At 55.4% G+C, this 15,684-nt stretch overlaps 2 protein-coding genes across 5 annotated transcripts; both read left to right on the forward strand.

Moving 5' to 3' along the window:
- Positions 1-1,612: 1,612 nt before the first annotated feature.
- Positions 1,613-10,445, forward strand: CLK2 (CDC like kinase 2). 4 transcript variants are annotated; one of them, XM_026485236.4, is made up of 13 exons: positions 1,613-1,768; positions 3,579-3,748; positions 4,492-4,717; positions 5,416-5,500; positions 5,852-5,918; positions 6,096-6,212; positions 6,970-7,136; positions 7,892-7,986; positions 8,519-8,648; positions 8,759-8,841; positions 9,003-9,082; positions 9,268-9,358; positions 9,907-10,445. In XM_026485236.4, the coding sequence occupies exons 2-13, from the start codon at positions 3,579-3,581 to the stop codon at positions 10,090-10,092; spliced, it is 1,497 nt and encodes a 498-aa protein (XP_026341021.1). In that variant the 5' UTR covers positions 1,613-1,768; the 3' UTR covers positions 10,093-10,445. The 4 variants fall into 4 exon arrangements, with proteins under 4 accessions (XP_026341021.1, XP_026341020.1, XP_026341019.1 ...); XM_026485235.4 differs by having other exon boundaries at positions 1,614-1,768; positions 5,413-5,500; XM_026485234.4 differs by having other exon boundaries at positions 1,616-1,768; positions 4,489-4,717.
- A 492-nt stretch (positions 10,446-10,937) lies between these two features.
- On the forward strand, positions 10,938-15,195 carry SCAMP3 (secretory carrier membrane protein 3). Its single transcript, XM_026485240.4, has 9 exons — positions 10,938-11,132; positions 11,470-11,547; positions 12,168-12,290; positions 12,370-12,490; positions 12,934-13,062; positions 13,498-13,657; positions 13,760-13,861; positions 14,401-14,518; positions 14,738-15,195. Exons 1-9 carry the CDS (start codon positions 11,067-11,069, stop codon positions 14,882-14,884), a joined length of 1,044 nt encoding a protein of 347 aa, XP_026341025.1. The 5' UTR covers positions 10,938-11,066; the 3' UTR covers positions 14,885-15,195.
- Positions 15,196-15,684: the final 489 nt, after the last annotated feature.

The raw sequence follows: 15,684 nt of genomic DNA on the forward strand, positions 1-15,684 counted from the left end.
ATCCCAGGACTCCGGGATCACGCCCTGAGCTGAAGGCAGACGCTTAACGACTGAGCCACCCAGGCGCCCCAACAACAGCCTCTCTTCTGATAGTCCCTTTCTGGAAAGCCAGGCCTCCAATCGTGCTGAAATGCTGTGTTCCGTCTTCTCTCTAGCCTTTTACAAATATTTTCTCTGCCTGGTATTCTTCTCCAATTCCCTTCTGACAGCTGGTTCATGCGGCATCTCCTCTAGGAAGCCTAGAAACACATTTCCAAGTCTCCTTTCCCCAGCTAGAGTCTGGTCTAGAACTTTCTTTTTTTTTTTTTTTTAAGATTTTATTTATTTATTTGACAGAGAGAGAGAGACAGCCAGTGAGAGAGGGAACACAAGCAGGGGGAGTGGGAGAGGAAGAAGCAGGCTCCCAGCGGAGGAGCCTGATGTGGGGCTCGATCCCAGAAGCCTGGGATCACACTCTGAGCCACCCAGGCGCCCCCGGTCTAGAACTTTCTTACAGCACTCCCAATAGCTGTCTTCACAAGGCTTTCTCTCCCATGAGACCTGGAGGCCCTGAAGGACAGGCACCTTGCACCTGGCACAAGCTGGACACACGGTGGACACGCAGTTAATGCTTGCTGCATGAACGGACGGTCTGGGAGGGTGTTCGTAGAAGAGGAAGGGAACCGTCCACTCTTTCCTGTCAACCCCTTCTTACCCTTCCTCTCCTATTTTAGGGAACCTTCCCTAAACTATTTCCGGCCAACTGATCTAATCCCCATCGAACTATATCCTCCATCCCAGCTTCCCTCTGATAGGTTCCGACTTTACATAGTCATACTCAAGTTATGTTTTCTTTTCCCTTTGTGACTATTTCTTCAATCCAGTTTGTCTCAAGGTCTCCCTCTCTTTCCTCTTTTTTTTTTTTTTTTGTTCAGTTGATTTACACTTCTCATGTACTATGTGTGAGTTCCCCTCTTTCAGCACCTGCTTCTCCGTCCCTCCATCACTCAAACCTCTCCTCCAAGGCCGTAGCCCCTGACCCTCACATGCACACCGTTTGTTCAGGACAAAAGCGGGGAGTCCCGCTTTGCTGTGGTTAGGTAGCCGAACTGTTTTAAGAACTGGATATTTGCAGACTTTGCTGGGGAATCAGACCTCACACCAAGCCTCAAAACGCGTGCGGAGCGCCGACGCCCGGTAAATGACAACTTCCAGTTCCTCTCCAAACCCCACGGCTCGCAGAGTCAGCCCCACAAGTGTCCCGAAGGCGGCACTGACTGAGGAGCGAGAGAGAAGGCCGCGCCGCGGGGCGAAACGCGCCGGGGAAGCCCCGCCGCCCGCCATCCCGCCCGCAGGAACCCCCGCCCCCGCGCCCCCGGCGCTCCCACAGCCGCGCCCGCCAGCTACGCGAGGACGCGGCGGCGTGCGCGCCGCCCGGGGGGCGGGGCCCGGGGGTCGCTGGGAGGTGGCGCGGGACGTGCGTGCGTGCGTGCGTGCGCGCTCGCGGTGGCGGCGGCGGATCGGAGAGGCCAGAGCCGGAGACCGAGCTGGGATCGGGCCCCGGGCGGGGGCGGTGCGAGCGGCGCCGAGCGGACCCTGGGGGCGGGGACGGAGTCGGGGCGGGCGGGACTGGAGCGGAGCCCGGGAACGAGGCGGGAGGTCCCAGGGTCTCGGGTTGGGGGGGTGGAGCCGCACTTCGTCTCCGCGGGGGTGCCGGGACTCCGGCCGCAGTGCCGCCGCCATCACGGACTTCCTGTGGGACAAGCGCACGGGCCTCGCCGCCAGAACGGTGAGCGCGCGGGCTGGCGGGCCGCGGGGCCGCGCGGAAAGATGGCGACCGCGGGGCGGGCGGGGGCAGAGTGGGGTTGGGGGCCCGGCCGCGGGGCGCGAGGAGAGGAGGAGGGTAGAGCCCTGCGAAGCGGCGGACGTGAGGAGTAGGGAGGTGAGGAGGAAGACCGGCCTGCCCTAGGTGGACCCGGGAGGACCTATGGGATCTCGGGAGGGGCCGGAGTCGGGGAAGGGGCGATGGAGCGGGGGTGGGAGTGGTTCCCCAGATGGGAAGGAGCGGAACACCAAAGTTGGACCACGGCTGGGGACGAGGAGAACACCGCCGTGTCACTGGGAGCATATGCAAAGAGTTGGACTCGAGGAGTTGGTTCTGGGTTCTCGGAGTGAGAAAGGAGGGCGGGGGGAGGTTGATAAGTTGAGAAAGGTAACGTGGAGCTGCCTCGGGAGCGCAGGGGCCGCGAGGAACTGTGGTGGCGGTGTGTTGTGTGGTGAGGTGGTGTTCATGTGGCTGAACTAAACAAGGTTGGATTACCTGGGAGAACGTGCGCTTGCATCTTTGCTACAGGCGTTGTTAGACCAGCGCCGAAACAAATATCACCGTCCTCCTCAGTTTGAGGAGGTCGGGAAGTGAAGCTCAGAATGAAAGCCAGATGTTGGAGTCATCAAGCCTTTCCACACCTAACCACCCGCCCCCCCACACACACACAAGGCTTCTGACCCTGGGCCTATTTAATTTTATTTTGTTCTTTATATTCTTATCTTTCTGGATTGTGATAGTGGTTTCTCTCTGATTTTTTTCCTTTAAGGAAAGAAGCATTTGAGCTCCATGCTATTCCAGTTCCAATAACTAACTGGAAGGGGGCCAGCTTTTAGCCAAGTAGTGCTGATATTAATTAAAAACCTGTAATTCAGTACTTCCTAAGCAGAAGAGGGGAGGAGCCAAATGGGAAGCTGACTGCAGCTTGGGGCCTCCTGTATTCAAAACTTTTAAGGGGGATTTGGCCAGTGGTGTGAGAGGTGTTTAAGACAGTTCAAGAGGTCAGACCCAAATCCCTGGAACTCGCTTATATTTGGTACATACTGCTATATGTAGGGATTCCTGCCCACAAGACAGAATGGTCTGGTTGGGAAGACAAGATACACTCATAATAATTGTAAAACATTTATCATGTTGATGTATACTAAAATGTTATTCTCGAGTTGTAAGGAACTCAGCAACAGATGTAGTTTAGATCCCAGCCAAGGATGACCTGTGGCAGTCTCCAGCAGTTACACAGTCTCACCTACAGTGAGCTGTGGCCCAGACCTGAAGTTCTTCCTGGAGCCGGGTTTGAGGAGAGTCAGTAGAGCAATGAGATGAAGGGGCTGGCCGGGGGGGGGGGGGGGGGGGGGTGGGTCCTAGAGTTTTCCACCAGAGTTTGTAGGTGATATATACCACACTCCACTAAAGAGAAATTATAAGCACAAGGAAGACCAAGGAAGTTGTAGGTCGTAAAATGAGGTAGAAGTAAAAGATCAGAGGGGGCACCTGGGTGGCGCAGTCGTTGGGCATCTGCCTTCGGCTCAGGGCGTGATCCCGGCGTTCTGGGATCGAGCCCCACATCAGGCTCTTCTGCTGGGAGCCTGCTTCTTCCTCTCCCACTCCCTCTGCTTGTGTTCCCTCTCTCGCTGGTTGTCTGTCTCTGTCAAATAAATAAATAAAATCTTTAAAAAGAAGAAGAAGTAAAAGAGCAGAAAGCAGCAGGCCTCGGCATGGAATTCTAGAAACTCGGAGCTTTTCCCCACTATTTCTGTTTTTCCTTCCCTTCTAGATGCCTCATCCCCGAAGGTACCATTCCTCAGAGCGAGGCAGCCGGGGCAGTTACCATGAGCACTATCGGAGCCGAAAGCACAAGAGACGAAGAAGCCGCTCCTGGTCAAGTAGCAGTGACCGGACCCGGCGGCGCCGGCGGGAAGACAGCTACCATGTCCGTTCCCGGAGGTGAGGCTTCAGAAGGAGGAACTCGTGTTCAAGGTCACTCATTTATTTATTAAACAAAGATTTATTGGTTACATGCTGAGCAGTTGGGGTAAGGTGATATTCAAGATCGTTAACAAAATAAGCCATTTGCTCCCTGCTGTTAAGATTGTTATCATGAAGGAAATATATAGTGAGGGGCTGAGGAAGCGTCCAGCAGGTTTGGTTGGAGTGGGGCGGGATGTGTAATTCAGGAAAAATTTCCTAGAGAACATGTCATCTAAGCTTGTCTGAAGGACAAGGGAGAAGGGTCTCAGGCAAAGGGAAAGGAGGTGCAGAAGACTAGGGTCCTGAGGTAGCTACTGATCTAACAGACAAGACGAAGTTAGGTCTGCCTGGTTTTAATAACAGCAGCATGTTCTGTGGGAGGGGTGAGTTAGGGGCAGTTTGGAGCAAAATTGCATGTTAGGAAAGAAATGGCTCTTTGCTCCATTCGTTATATTGCTAGGGGGACAGGAGGCCCCCCGAGGCAGTAGTTTTGCCGATATCTTTTCGGAGGTCTTGGTGACACGGGGCTGTAGGGATCTTCCTCTGTGCTTAGTTTCTTCACTTCTCTGGTCCTCAGTCCTCAGAGTGACTTCACGAGTGTCTGAGAGCACGTTTTCTAGCATCACTCCTTGTCCTGTTGACGGAGGACCTTGTCGCATCCTGTGGCAAAGACCGTTCAGAGCAGATGCAGCTCACTGCTCTTTGTTGTCCCACAGCAGTTACGATGACCGCTCGTCGGACCGGAGGGTGTATGACCGGAGGTACTATGGCAGCTACAGGCGCAACGGCTGCAGCCGGGACCGGGGAGAAGCCTACTGTGAGCCTGACTACCGGCACTCCTACGAATACCACCGGGAGGACAGCAGTTACCGCAGCCAGCGCAGCAGCCGGAGGAAGCACAGGCGGCGGAGACGGCGCAGCCGGACCTTCAGCCGCTCATCTTCGGTGAGTGCCGGCCCTGGTCCTTCCCCCCCCCCACACTCTTCTTCAGCCCCCTAGGACCCCGGTAAGTGAGAAGTATTCTTGTTCTCAGCTGAGCATTGGGGCATGAACACTGACGTGGGCACTGAGTCTATCTACTCTCTCTCGGAAGCTCTCCAGCTCTTGGAGGGCCTGGAATCCGCTCTGGAGCTGGATGGGCACAGAGCACTGGTGGACCCCAGTGCCCTCCTTGGCATGCTGGGCTTACTGTGTTGGGAGCAGCTCCTGTGTCCCAGAGGCTTCCGCTCTCTTGTGGGGACCTTGCTTGTGAATAGCCTTTTTCCCACAAGCTCTGGGCTCCATGGCCCCCTCAGTAGGTGGGCTTGGGTGGGGGCAAAGGGAGATCTGTGCCTATCTGGAAGGGCATTGTGTAGAGCATGGGGTCGTGGGTGACACTGGCAACGACACCACTTCTCTGCTCTGCCCGTTCCTCTCCCTGTTCCCGTTTGGGTTTGGGGACTTGGGATTATGCGCCGCTCTCTCTTCTCACCCCGATCCGCCTTACTGCATCTGACGTGTTCCCTTCCACTGTCCCCCATCATCGTCTGTCCCCCCTGGCTGGGCGCCTGTGACCGGTGACCCCTCCACCACCCACCCCGCCTCCCTCCGGCCCCCGCTCCGACACCTGGCTTGCTCCGACCCCCCCCGCCCCCCGACAGCAGCACAGCAGCCGGAGAGCCAAGAGTGTAGAGGACGACGCTGAGGGCCACCTCATCTACCACGTCGGGGACTGGCTACAAGAGCGATGTACAAGCCAAATCGTAACAATCCTATAGCCTGTAATGGTCCCATAGCCATCCTAACGTCCCGAGCCAACCCAAGTCACAGCCTCTTGCCTTTCCTCAGTGGTGTTGTTTATCTGGGTGGTTTGAGTTGCTGTTGAGAATTGACCTCTGCTGTCCACTCCCAGCTCTCATGGCCCCTGGGTTAAAGGTGGTGGGAATCACGCAGGGGTGTTCTTCCCCTGTGACCATCTGTATCTGTTCCCCCTTCCTTCATCTCCTCACCCCAGGTTGCTGTACCCCTTTTTCTTCCAACTCAGCTCATTCCCCACCTTCTCTCCCTCCCTCTCCCCGACCCTGCTCTTTTTCATTTCAGATGAAATTGTAAGCACTTTGGGAGAGGGGACCTTTGGCCGAGTTGTACAATGTGTCGACCATCGCAGGTAACTTCAGCCCCCTCCCTCCCTGTTCCATACCTGCTAAGCATAAAGAGGTAGTGAGGGTTATCTGGGGCTTTTTTGCTGATTACCTGAGGGTAGGATTTCTTAATCCCTGGACATCCCCATTCAATCTCAGATGTTTTTGACGACCCAGCAAAAACCTCTTCTGCCATCCTACAGGGGTGGGGCTCGAGTTGCCCTGAAGATCATTAAGAATGTGGAAAAGTACAAGGAAGCAGCTCGGCTTGAAATCAACGTCCTGGAGAAAATCAATGAGAAGGACCCCGACAATAAGAAGTAAGCAGGCAAAGGAGTATGTGAGGCATCTGAGAGGCTCCGCTTCTATACAAGAACACCTTTCTGGCCTCGGTTAGGCAGGCAGGGGAGTCCTAGACCTACTCATCCATTCATTTTATGTTTTGTCATCTTAGACTAGTAGAACGGTAGGGCAGGAAGGGAGGGTCTGAAGTGCTGTAATCTGTTGCCTTTGTTTCCAGGGCAGTGCTCTGCAGTTTGGCCCCAGCCTGGGACGGCCTCTCTAGAGCTGTGGCCTGGAAATGGCCCTGAGACTGAGAATTAGCATTTTCATCAAAAAGTCATTTGAGCTTTCTGTGCTGATGGGGCCCCAGACATTTATATGTAATATTTCTGTACATGGGCCTTTTATAAGCTAAATGTAGAATAAGGGCATTAAGCAAAGACAAAAAAAGATGATCAGTATAAACGTGGTCAGTGAATTTCAGGAGTGGGAGCTGGGGTCAGGGTTTAGGAATGAGTTTGACAATTCAGGTTCCACACTGGAGCCTGGCACCCAACTCTTCAGCCAGTGGAATTGTTTAACTAATATGCAGGAAAATGGTTTGAAGCTTGGCAGGTAGTAGCTCCCCTCTTGGGTTGGCCAGAAAGGCGCTGAACTGAGTATTGTTGGTGATGCTAGCTGGCGTGTTTTTGCACAAGCATATGGAATCAACAGCTTTGTGGTCTCTTCTTGTTGGAGGGGTGGTGGGCAGATGGGAGCTCATCAGACCTCCCCTCCCCCCATCTCTCTTCTCAGCCTCTGTGTGCAGATGTTTGACTGGTTTGACTACCATGGCCACATGTGCATCTCTTTCGAGCTTCTGGGCCTTAGCACCTTCGATTTCCTCAAAGACAACAACTACCTGCCCTACCCTGTCCACCAAGTGCGCCACATGGCCTTCCAGCTGTGCCAGGCTGTCAAGTGTGAGTGCGTTGGGCCTAGGTGCACTCGGGGCAGCCCCTCCCTCCGCTGGACCTCTTCTGTGTCCGTTTACACTGGTGGAGCCCCTCAGGTGTCAGCCTGATTACCTTCAGTTCTTCTACTCACTGTCCCGTGACAGCTCCTTCACTTGACTCCTTGACAGATGTCCTCACCGTCACTGAGGAGTCTTATTCCACATGCAATCTAACAGGAGCTGGAAGAGAAAGCTTCTGAAATCAAAGCATTTAATTACCTCTCTTTTCCTTCATTTCCGTTCTTCGGGAAGGTGTTAAGTCAGACTGCAAGCAGAGAGAGACAAAAAGACTTCCCAAGCTAGAGGTTTATATTTGAGCTGAGATGCTCTCCATTTCCAGCAAAGCAGGTGGTAACAGGCACTAGTGCAACCGAGGAGCCAGTTGGGGAGTCCAGACAAGTACATGGTTCCTCTTGAGTTTTCATAACTATGCTGTCCTATGGAGTTGAGTTCACAGAATGTCAGATAGGCACATACGTCAAAAGACAAAAATAAAATGCATGGCAAACTATATACATCAGCTGAGAATTACATTTGTCTTACATTAATAAGCGTAGGGCTTCTTAGACCAGGCATTTCATTTGGATGTAGAGCAGAGAGCAGCCTAGTGGTTCTGGCCCTGCCTCCTCACCACCTTTGAGCCAGGTGACCAAACTTGGGGTCACAGGTGCTAGTTAGCCCTGGCCACCTGGACCAACACTGACTTGGCCTTCTCCCCTGCAGTCCTTCATGATAACAAGCTGACACATACGGACCTCAAGCCTGAAAATATTCTGTTTGTGAATTCAGACTATGAGCTCACCTACAATCTAGAGAAGGTAAGAGGGACAGGCAGCTATGCCATTTTTCCTTCCTTGTAACCCCTTTCTCGCCTCCCTTTTGCTTTCTCCCGTATTCTCTCCCAGTCTGGCTCTGAGTAAACCAGAGTACTAGAGTAGATTGAAAGGGAGAAATTGAAGACTTAAATTGGAAGAGAACGTGGAAGGAGGACCTCAGATAACTTTCCCATAGAATGCAAATGCTTCTAAGATACTTGGTTTGGACTTTCTTCCCTGTAAGGGAAGTTCAGTTTTCTTGACCTGTTTTCAGAAACGCTGTATACCAGTCACTTGGGAAAAGTCCAGATGCATAGGGACTTGCATGCTATGCCATGATCATTCCTTAATCGTTTCCCACTCCTAAATTATTTGCGGGATATGGGGGGAGCTGTAAAGCAGATTCTCCAGTGTGTATGGGAGCAAGCAGGAAGTCAAGGTACTTTTCCTAAGGCCTGAAAGCACTTTAGAGAATAGTGGTAAGAGTCTTGGTCCAAGGTGGCTGGGGTCCATCCTCTTCCTGCTCTGCTCCTAGAAACGAGACGAACGCAGTGTGAAGAGCACAGCTGTGCGGGTGGTGGACTTTGGCAGTGCCACCTTTGACCACGAACACCACAGTACCATTGTCTCCACTCGCCATTACCGGGCACCAGAGGTCATCCTCGGTAAGCAGGGGCAAGTGGGGCAACAAGGTTGTCCAAGTGTGAGTGTGGGTGGTGGGGAAGGGAGGGTCCCCTAAGCATCATAAGAGCTTGTCCCTCCTATCCCCCCCCAGAGCTGGGCTGGTCACAGCCTTGTGATGTGTGGAGCATCGGCTGCATTATCTTTGAGTACTACGTTGGCTTCACACTGTTTCAGGTAAGTGGTGGGGTGTCTTCTCTAGCCACCTGGCATTCTCCTACCTGGTTTCTTTGTCTGCTGAGGACCTGCCTGCTCACTGCACATTGCTTGTCATCCTGGAAGCTGGTCCTCAGCAGCTTGTTCCCAGTCCCATGCTCAGCTCTGTCTTTGTTTCCTAGACCCATGACAACAGAGAGCATCTAGCCATGATGGAAAGGATCTTGGGTCCTATCCCTTCCCGGATGATCCGAAAGACAAGGTGAACCTTTGGGGGGGGGGGCTTAATTCTTTTGCTTTCTCTCCACAAACTTGATCTGTTTCACATCATTTTCTTTTTTCTTTGACACCTTCCCTCACCCCCAGCTACTCTCAGATGGGGGAATAAGGGAAGTATCCCACAGCAAAAGGAACCTCCTGACCCCTCAACCTCCCCTTCCTCTCTAGGAAGCAGAAATATTTTTATCGGGGTCGCCTGGATTGGGATGAGAACACATCAGCTGGGCGCTACGTACGAGAAAACTGCAAACCACTGCGGGTGAGCCAGGCAGGGGTGAGATAGTGTCTACCACCCAAAGGTCATTTCCTTCCTAAGGTGCTTTTGCCCCTGGAAGGCAATTCACAAGCAGAGTTAGGAAGGGGGAAAACTGAAAGAAGACATCTGTGGTCAATAGAAGAGAGATAAGGGAGTGGTTTTGTGGAGGGAAGGAGGTTAGACAGCCATGTGTTTCTTGAGCCTACCAGAAATCGAAGCAGTGTCCTGGATTCTTTAGGTCAGACAGAAAAGAATAAACTACCTTTGAACAGCTTACATTTTAATGCGGAGCTAAGAAGATTCATGAAGTTGACAAAGATATACACATAGAACTTTCAAAGTATGAAGGAAGGAATTGTACTAGTGGGAAGGTAGGTCGAGCAGTAACCTCAGGAATGCGGGTCAGGGAGTGCCCGTGCTAAGGTCGTATGCATCGTAGTACTCGTAATGGCAGAGCCTTGGTCCTCCGAGAATGAAAGCTAGGGCCTTGAAGAAAATGGCAGGACTTGTAAGGCATTGTGCCTCACCTTTTTCCTGCCCTTCACCACCAGCGGTATCTGACCTCAGAGGCAGAGGAACACCACCAGCTCTTCGATCTGATTGAAAGCATGCTAGAGTATGAACCTGCTAAGCGGTTGACCTTGGGTGAAGCCCTTCAGCATCCTTTCTTCGCCCGCCTACGGGCTGAGCCACCCAACACCAAGTTGTGGGACTCCAGTCGGGATATCAGTCGGTGACAATCAGGCCCTGGGCCCCCTGCGTCTCCTCCAGCAGTGGGTGTCCAGTCCAGGACACTGGTGCTTTTTTATACAAGAGAACAGAGCCGGGGCCTGCCCCTTCCTCCTGGCTCCCTGTATACCTGTGAATATGTGAAATAGTGTAAATATGGAAGAACTTGTACCTGTTGCTCCCCCCCCAGCCTTGTACAGAACGCTGTTCCATCCCACACATTTCCCACCCTCCCCTGCCCTCTCACAGTGGAGTTGGACGGGGGCAGGAGGAGGTAACCAGGTGGCACCTATCCCATGTTTTATAAGGAATTTTGTACAGTCTTTGTGAAATAAAAATGACGTGCTTCATCGGACCCCCACCCCTGGAGTTTGAGGTGTGGGATGCTGGGCTGGAGGGATGGAAAGATGGGCAGCCCTTCCGAGTTTGTTGGTGAAGGGAGTCCATCTTACCCTCCCAAGTCCGCCGAGCCCACCGCCCGCGGATCCCCGGTTGTCTCAGGAGGGTGGTGAAGGGTGGGGTGCTTCTTGCGGGTTAGAACCGAGGCACTTCTGCCATCCAGCGGGGTGAGCGTTGGGGAAGGTCCGGCCGCGGTGGCCACGGGGCGGGAGCCCAGGCTAACCTATAGGTCCGGGGAGGGAAAGCGGCCAGCGCCGGAGGCAGGACTCCCGCCGGACGTCTGGGTAAAGTGGGCCGGGACCCCGCCGCGGGGCCTGCCGGGAGCAGTAGTTCGTTAGTGGGCCTGGCCGCGCGAGGGGGAGGCGGGGTCTGGCGTCACGTGGGGCCCTTCCGTCTTCGCCCGTAGCCGAGGCGCAGGCGCAGCCCGCCGCCGCTGCGGGGATCCTTGGGGCCCTTCCGGCCTTAGCGGCCAATCCGTGCACAGCCGAGCGGGCGGACCGGGAGGAGCGGAGGGAGCTCCGGGAGCCGCCGCCGCCGCGCAGGGGCGTGGAGGGCAGGGGCGGCCCAGGCCGCAATTGCAAACATGGCTCAGAGCAGAGACGGCGGAAACCCCTTCGCCGGGGCCGGCGAGCTTGACAACCCCTTTCAGGTGACGCGCGGGCCTTCTTTGGCTAGCTCGGTCGACTCTTCTCGGTTCTGGACAGGCCAACTTGTCTTCCCATTTCTGACATTTGTTCCGGGGAAGGGCCGCCACGTGGGGGTGACGGTGACTCCAGACCAGTGAGCACCCTGGTCTCTATAAGGCACCCTGCCCCTATAAGGAGCTGGTGCTAGCAGTGTGGGGTGAAGGATTGGGGGCAGATGTTGGAACAGCAGCGTGGCCTCCGACGTGCAGTGCTTGGAGCCACAGGCATCAGAAGAGGCCCCAGGGAGCCCCCCCCAGAGGCACCAGCTGAACCCCAGCTGAGCCCCAGCTCTGCCCACAGGACCCAGCTGTGATCCAGCACCGACCCAGCCCGCAGTATGCCACCCTTGACGTCTACAACCCCTTTGAGACCCGGGAGGTGAGATTCTGGGGAGCTCAGGATGGCAGGGAAGGAAGGAGAAGGTGTGCCTGTAAGCCCACTCTGGCAGGATACAGGGGACTTTTTTGCATGCAAAGGATTTTAGCCCCTAGAGAGAGGCCAGTCTGCCATGGCTTGCCTAACCCTTCTGGGGACACGAGGGCCAATGATCCCATTTGAGCTCTAAGCCTCAGTCCTGGGAGGACTTGGAGACTGGCAGCACCTGAACCAAGGCTGTGTCTGAGGAGGCTTCTTTGAAGCAAATAAAGAATGGGGCTGGTAGGAGTTGAGGAGAAAACCAGTTATGCTTAGGCATGCGTTTAGAGGGTGTAGAATGAGAAGGACCAGACCTGTTTGTCCCACGGAATAGAAAATGTTGAGAGCTTTAAAAAGTGAAGGGGGTGGGTTCGTAGATGAGTGCCTTGAGTCCTGGCTAAGGGATAGGATGTGGGGGGTGACGAAGGCTACTGCAGCTTAGGGAAGAGTTCTCTGACAGAGGTTCAACTCTCCGGGGGAGAGGCTGGGGAATGGGTTCTGGATCGAAAGGTACTCAGGCAGACTCGAAATACCTGCATTGGGAGGGACTAGGTGATCCCTAAAGTCTTTTCCAAAACCAACAGCCCCCACCAGCCTATGAGCCTCCTGCCCCTGCCCCGTTGCCTCCACCCTCGGCTCCCTCTTTGCAGTCCTCGAGAAAGCTCAGCCCTACAGAACCCAAAAACTATGGCTCCTACAGCACCCAGGTAAACAGGGTGTGGGGATGGGGGAGTGGAGGCCGGATCTGGGCCCAGGACTCACATCTCCCTCTGCGGTACTGGGTAGGCTTCCGCTGCCGCAGCCACGGCTGAGCTACTAAAGAAGCAGGAGGAGCTCAACCGGAAAGCAGAGGAGCTGGACCGGAGGGAGCGGGAGCTGCAGCATGCTGCCCTGGGGGGCACAGCTGGTAAGTGGGTTCTTGGGGGAGGGGGATGAGGGGGCATTTGGCACTTTTAAGGAGCAAAAAGAACCTAAGAGTGTGAGCTCTGGGGCTGCATTGCTGAGTTTGAATTTGGGTGCTATTATTTACTACCTATGAGCTCTTTAGATAAGTTACTTGATCTTGAGTGCCTCAGTTTCCTTACTTGTAAGACAGAGGTAATATTTGCACCCATTTGACAGGACTTTTGTGGCAGTTAAATAAGGTCATCCATTCAGAGTGTTTTGCATAATGCCTAGAAGTTGTGAATAATAGTAAACACCATCAACACTGGTTTTGCTACTCTCCCTCGTCTCCGTGGACCCCGAGTTGGAGACGGGAGAGAGGACCTGGGGGGGAAGGGAGGGTTGACTCCTTTGTTGGTCTCTGCCTCATGTCTCAGGTTCTCCTGCTCTTTTTCTGCCTTGTAGCTCGACAGAACAATTGGCCCCCTCTGCCTTCTTTTTGCCCAGTCCAGCCCTGCTTTTTCCAGGACATCCCCGTGGAGATCCCCCAGGAATTTCAGAAGACCGTGTCGACCATGTACTACCTCTGGATGTGTGAGTAGTAAAAAGCCTTTTTCGGAGGAGCAGTAAAGGGAGTGACTTTACATCTTTTCTGCCCCGGAGCCCACCTACCTAGAACTCAGCATTGCATCTCTGCTCAGCTTCTGAGTTTAAGGCTAGTTTCTCCAGGAATTTTCCTGGGTTACTCCTTTCATAGTATTTAGAACTTGGTCTCCCACCTTTAGAAAACATATGTTCTTGTGCTCTTCTCTCTCTTATCCTCCTACATAAATGTTTTCCGAGTCCTTTAAACATCTTTGCAAAGGTGATCACGTGTGCTCTGTCTCCGCTGTTGAGTTGAGGATTTTGTGAGGGCAGAAGCTTCCCTTCCTTACTCTGCCATATTTGGTGAGGGTTATGTGGTGGGCTTCCGGGGGAAGGAGCTGTCGTTGCAGTCCATGCTCATTATCCTGTACCCCCATCCCTTAGGCAGCACGCTGGCTCTTCTCCTGAATTTTCTTGCCTGCCTGGCCAGCTTCTGTGTGGAGACCAGCAATGGCTCGGGCTTTGGACTCTCTATCCTCTGGGTCCTCCTTTTCACTCCCTGCTCCTTTGTGTGCTGGTACCGCCCCATGTATAAGGCTTTCCGGTAAGTTGAGGGGTGGGGGTGGTGGAGAACCCGGCATGGGCCCCACATCTGCTGCTCCTGCCCTAATTCTTCTCCCCCTCTCCCCACTTTCCGTGCCCGCAGGAGTGACAGTTCATTCAATTTCTTCGTTTTCTTCTTCATTTTCTTCGTCCAGGATGTTCTCTTTGTCCTCCAGGCCATTGGCATCCCAGGTTGGGGCTTCAGGTCTGTGAGGCTGCCCTCCACCCCCCTTCCCCTGTGCTTCTAGACCAAGTCAGCACTTGGTCCTGGAGTAGGAGTTGCTCAGAAGAAGGAAATGTGGTTTTTGTCCTCAGCAGGTGCTCGTTAATGACAGAAACACGACGTACTTCCAGGATGGGGAGAGCCCAGTCAGAACTCCAGACAGGCCTAGGTTTGGGGGAGGAAAAGTACATGTGGTCAGTCTGAGAGGGCTTCCTAGAGAAAGCGTGTGTGAGCACTTCTGAAGGGGGGATGGAGACTCTCAACAGAAAGGGCTGTTGGGACTGAGGATGCCATAGAAGGGCCTGGAGAGCTAGGAGCCAGTTGCTGGGAAGCTGGAATTAAACTTTGAGGAGAGTGGATATGGTTTGGGATTGGGGTACTCGGAAAGCTGCCAGATGGACAGGGGTGTGGACCCGGTGGGTGGGTGGGTGGGTGGGACGTCTGCTAGGCAGGGGAGAAGCTGGGAGGACGGAACCGCTCTGAGCGCCCCCTCTTCACTGCCGCGCTCTCCCTCCCGGCAGCGGCTGGATCTCCGCTCTGGTGGTGGTGAAGGCCAACAAGGCCGTGGCCGGGCTCATGCTGCTGGTCGCCCTGTTCTTCACTGGCATCGCCGTGCTGGGGATTGTGATGCTTAAGCGGGTGAGGGCTGCGCGGAAGGCGGGGCCGGAGCAGCGGCATCATGTGCCCCTGGGGGCCTGGCCGGGCTAGCTGATGGGCAGGTTCTCAGCTAATGGACCTGAGGGCGAGGTGTTGGGAGGGAGCCAAGAAGGGAGCGCCAAGCGCAGTGAGCTGGTGCCGGGGTTGGGGTGGGGTCCCAGCGGCGAGCGCACCGTAGTCATCTCCGCCGTCTCCTTGCAGATCCACTCCTTGTACCGCCGCACGGGGGCCAGCTTTCAGAAGGCCCAGCAGGAATTTGCCGCGGGGGTCTTCTCCAACCCCGCCGTGCGAACCGCCGCTGCCAACGCAGCCGCCGGGGCTGCCGAAAATGCCTTCCGAGCCCCGTGACCCCTACAGGGATGCCCTGGCCCTGCCACTGGAGGGAGCTCACTTAGCCCCCATCCCTGACGTCTGTGGGACTTGGTGAGACATCACTACTAGGGGTCCCCTCTCCAGTGCCCCCAATCCCGCAGCCACGACTGCTGACCCTGACTTAGGGGTGCGGGGAGCCCACTGTGACCCAGTCTCGCTCCCCCCGCCACCCCCTAATTAGGCCACACTACTGCCACCTCTTACACACCCCAACCCAGCTTCCCTTTGCTGTGCCAAGGCTGTCGCTTCGGTTATTTAATAAAAAGAAAGTGGAACTGGAATTCAAATCCGCGTTTCTGGAATTTTTATTGGGAACTAGGCCACTGGAAGAGAGAAGGGACTGGAGCGGAAGCAGCATGTAAAGTCCGGGGGATGGGGGAGGTCGGGCAGGGCTTCGGAGCCCGCAGGAGCTGCCGAGGGCGGGGCGGCGGGGCTGCGCGGTTGGGCTACCGACCCGGAAGGCGCCGCCGCCTCTACTAGGGACGCAGCGGACCCGGGGCCCCAGAGGCTGGGCGGGCTGAGGTCGGGCCCCTGGCCCGGGGAGGCCGGGGAGCGCCCCCTCTGCCCCAAGCCTACGGGCGGACGCCGGCTCCGGGGGTGCCCCGCGCAGCCCCGCCCCACCCCCGCTCCCCTGCCCCCCTGCCCCGGGCCCGCGGGCGGACGCCGGCTCCGGGGATGCCCCGCGCAGCCCCGCCCCACCCCCGCTCCCCTGCCCCCCCTGCACCGGGCCCGCGGGCGGATGCCGGCTCCCGGGGTGCCCCGCGCAGCCCCGCCCC

The sequence above is a fragment of the Ursus arctos genome, unplaced genomic scaffold (assembly GCF_023065955.2).
Source record: "Ursus arctos isolate Adak ecotype North America unplaced genomic scaffold, UrsArc2.0 scaffold_2, whole genome shotgun sequence".
NCBI classification, from domain to species: Eukaryota; Metazoa; Chordata; class Mammalia; order Carnivora; family Ursidae; genus Ursus; species Ursus arctos.

What these genes read in the sequence shown, in the direction of transcription:
- CLK2 (XM_026485233.4), top strand. Translation starts at nt 3,579, where the DNA reads ATGCCTCATCCCCGAAGGTACCATTCCTCAGAGCGAGGCAGCCGGGGC. An exon ending in GCTGTGCCAGGCTGTCAAGT is followed by an intron (nt 7,137 to 7,891) that starts GTGAGTGCGTTG and finishes TCTCCCCTGCAG; the next exon opens with TCCTTCATGATAACAAGCTG. An exon ending in CGGATGATCCGAAAGACAAG is followed by an intron (nt 9,083 to 9,267) that starts GTGAACCTTTGG and finishes CTTCCTCTCTAG; the next exon opens with GAAGCAGAAATATTTTTATC.
- SCAMP3 (XM_026485240.4), top strand. Translation starts at nt 11,067, where the DNA reads ATGGCTCAGAGCAGAGACGGCGGAAACCCCTTCGCCGGGGCCGGCGAG. An exon ending in ATGGCTCCTACAGCACCCAG is followed by an intron (nt 12,291 to 12,369) that starts GTAAACAGGGTG and finishes GGTACTGGGTAG; the next exon opens with GCTTCCGCTGCCGCAGCCAC. An exon ending in CCCATGTATAAGGCTTTCCG is followed by an intron (nt 13,658 to 13,759) that starts GTAAGTTGAGGG and finishes CCGTGCCCGCAG; the next exon opens with GAGTGACAGTTCATTCAATT.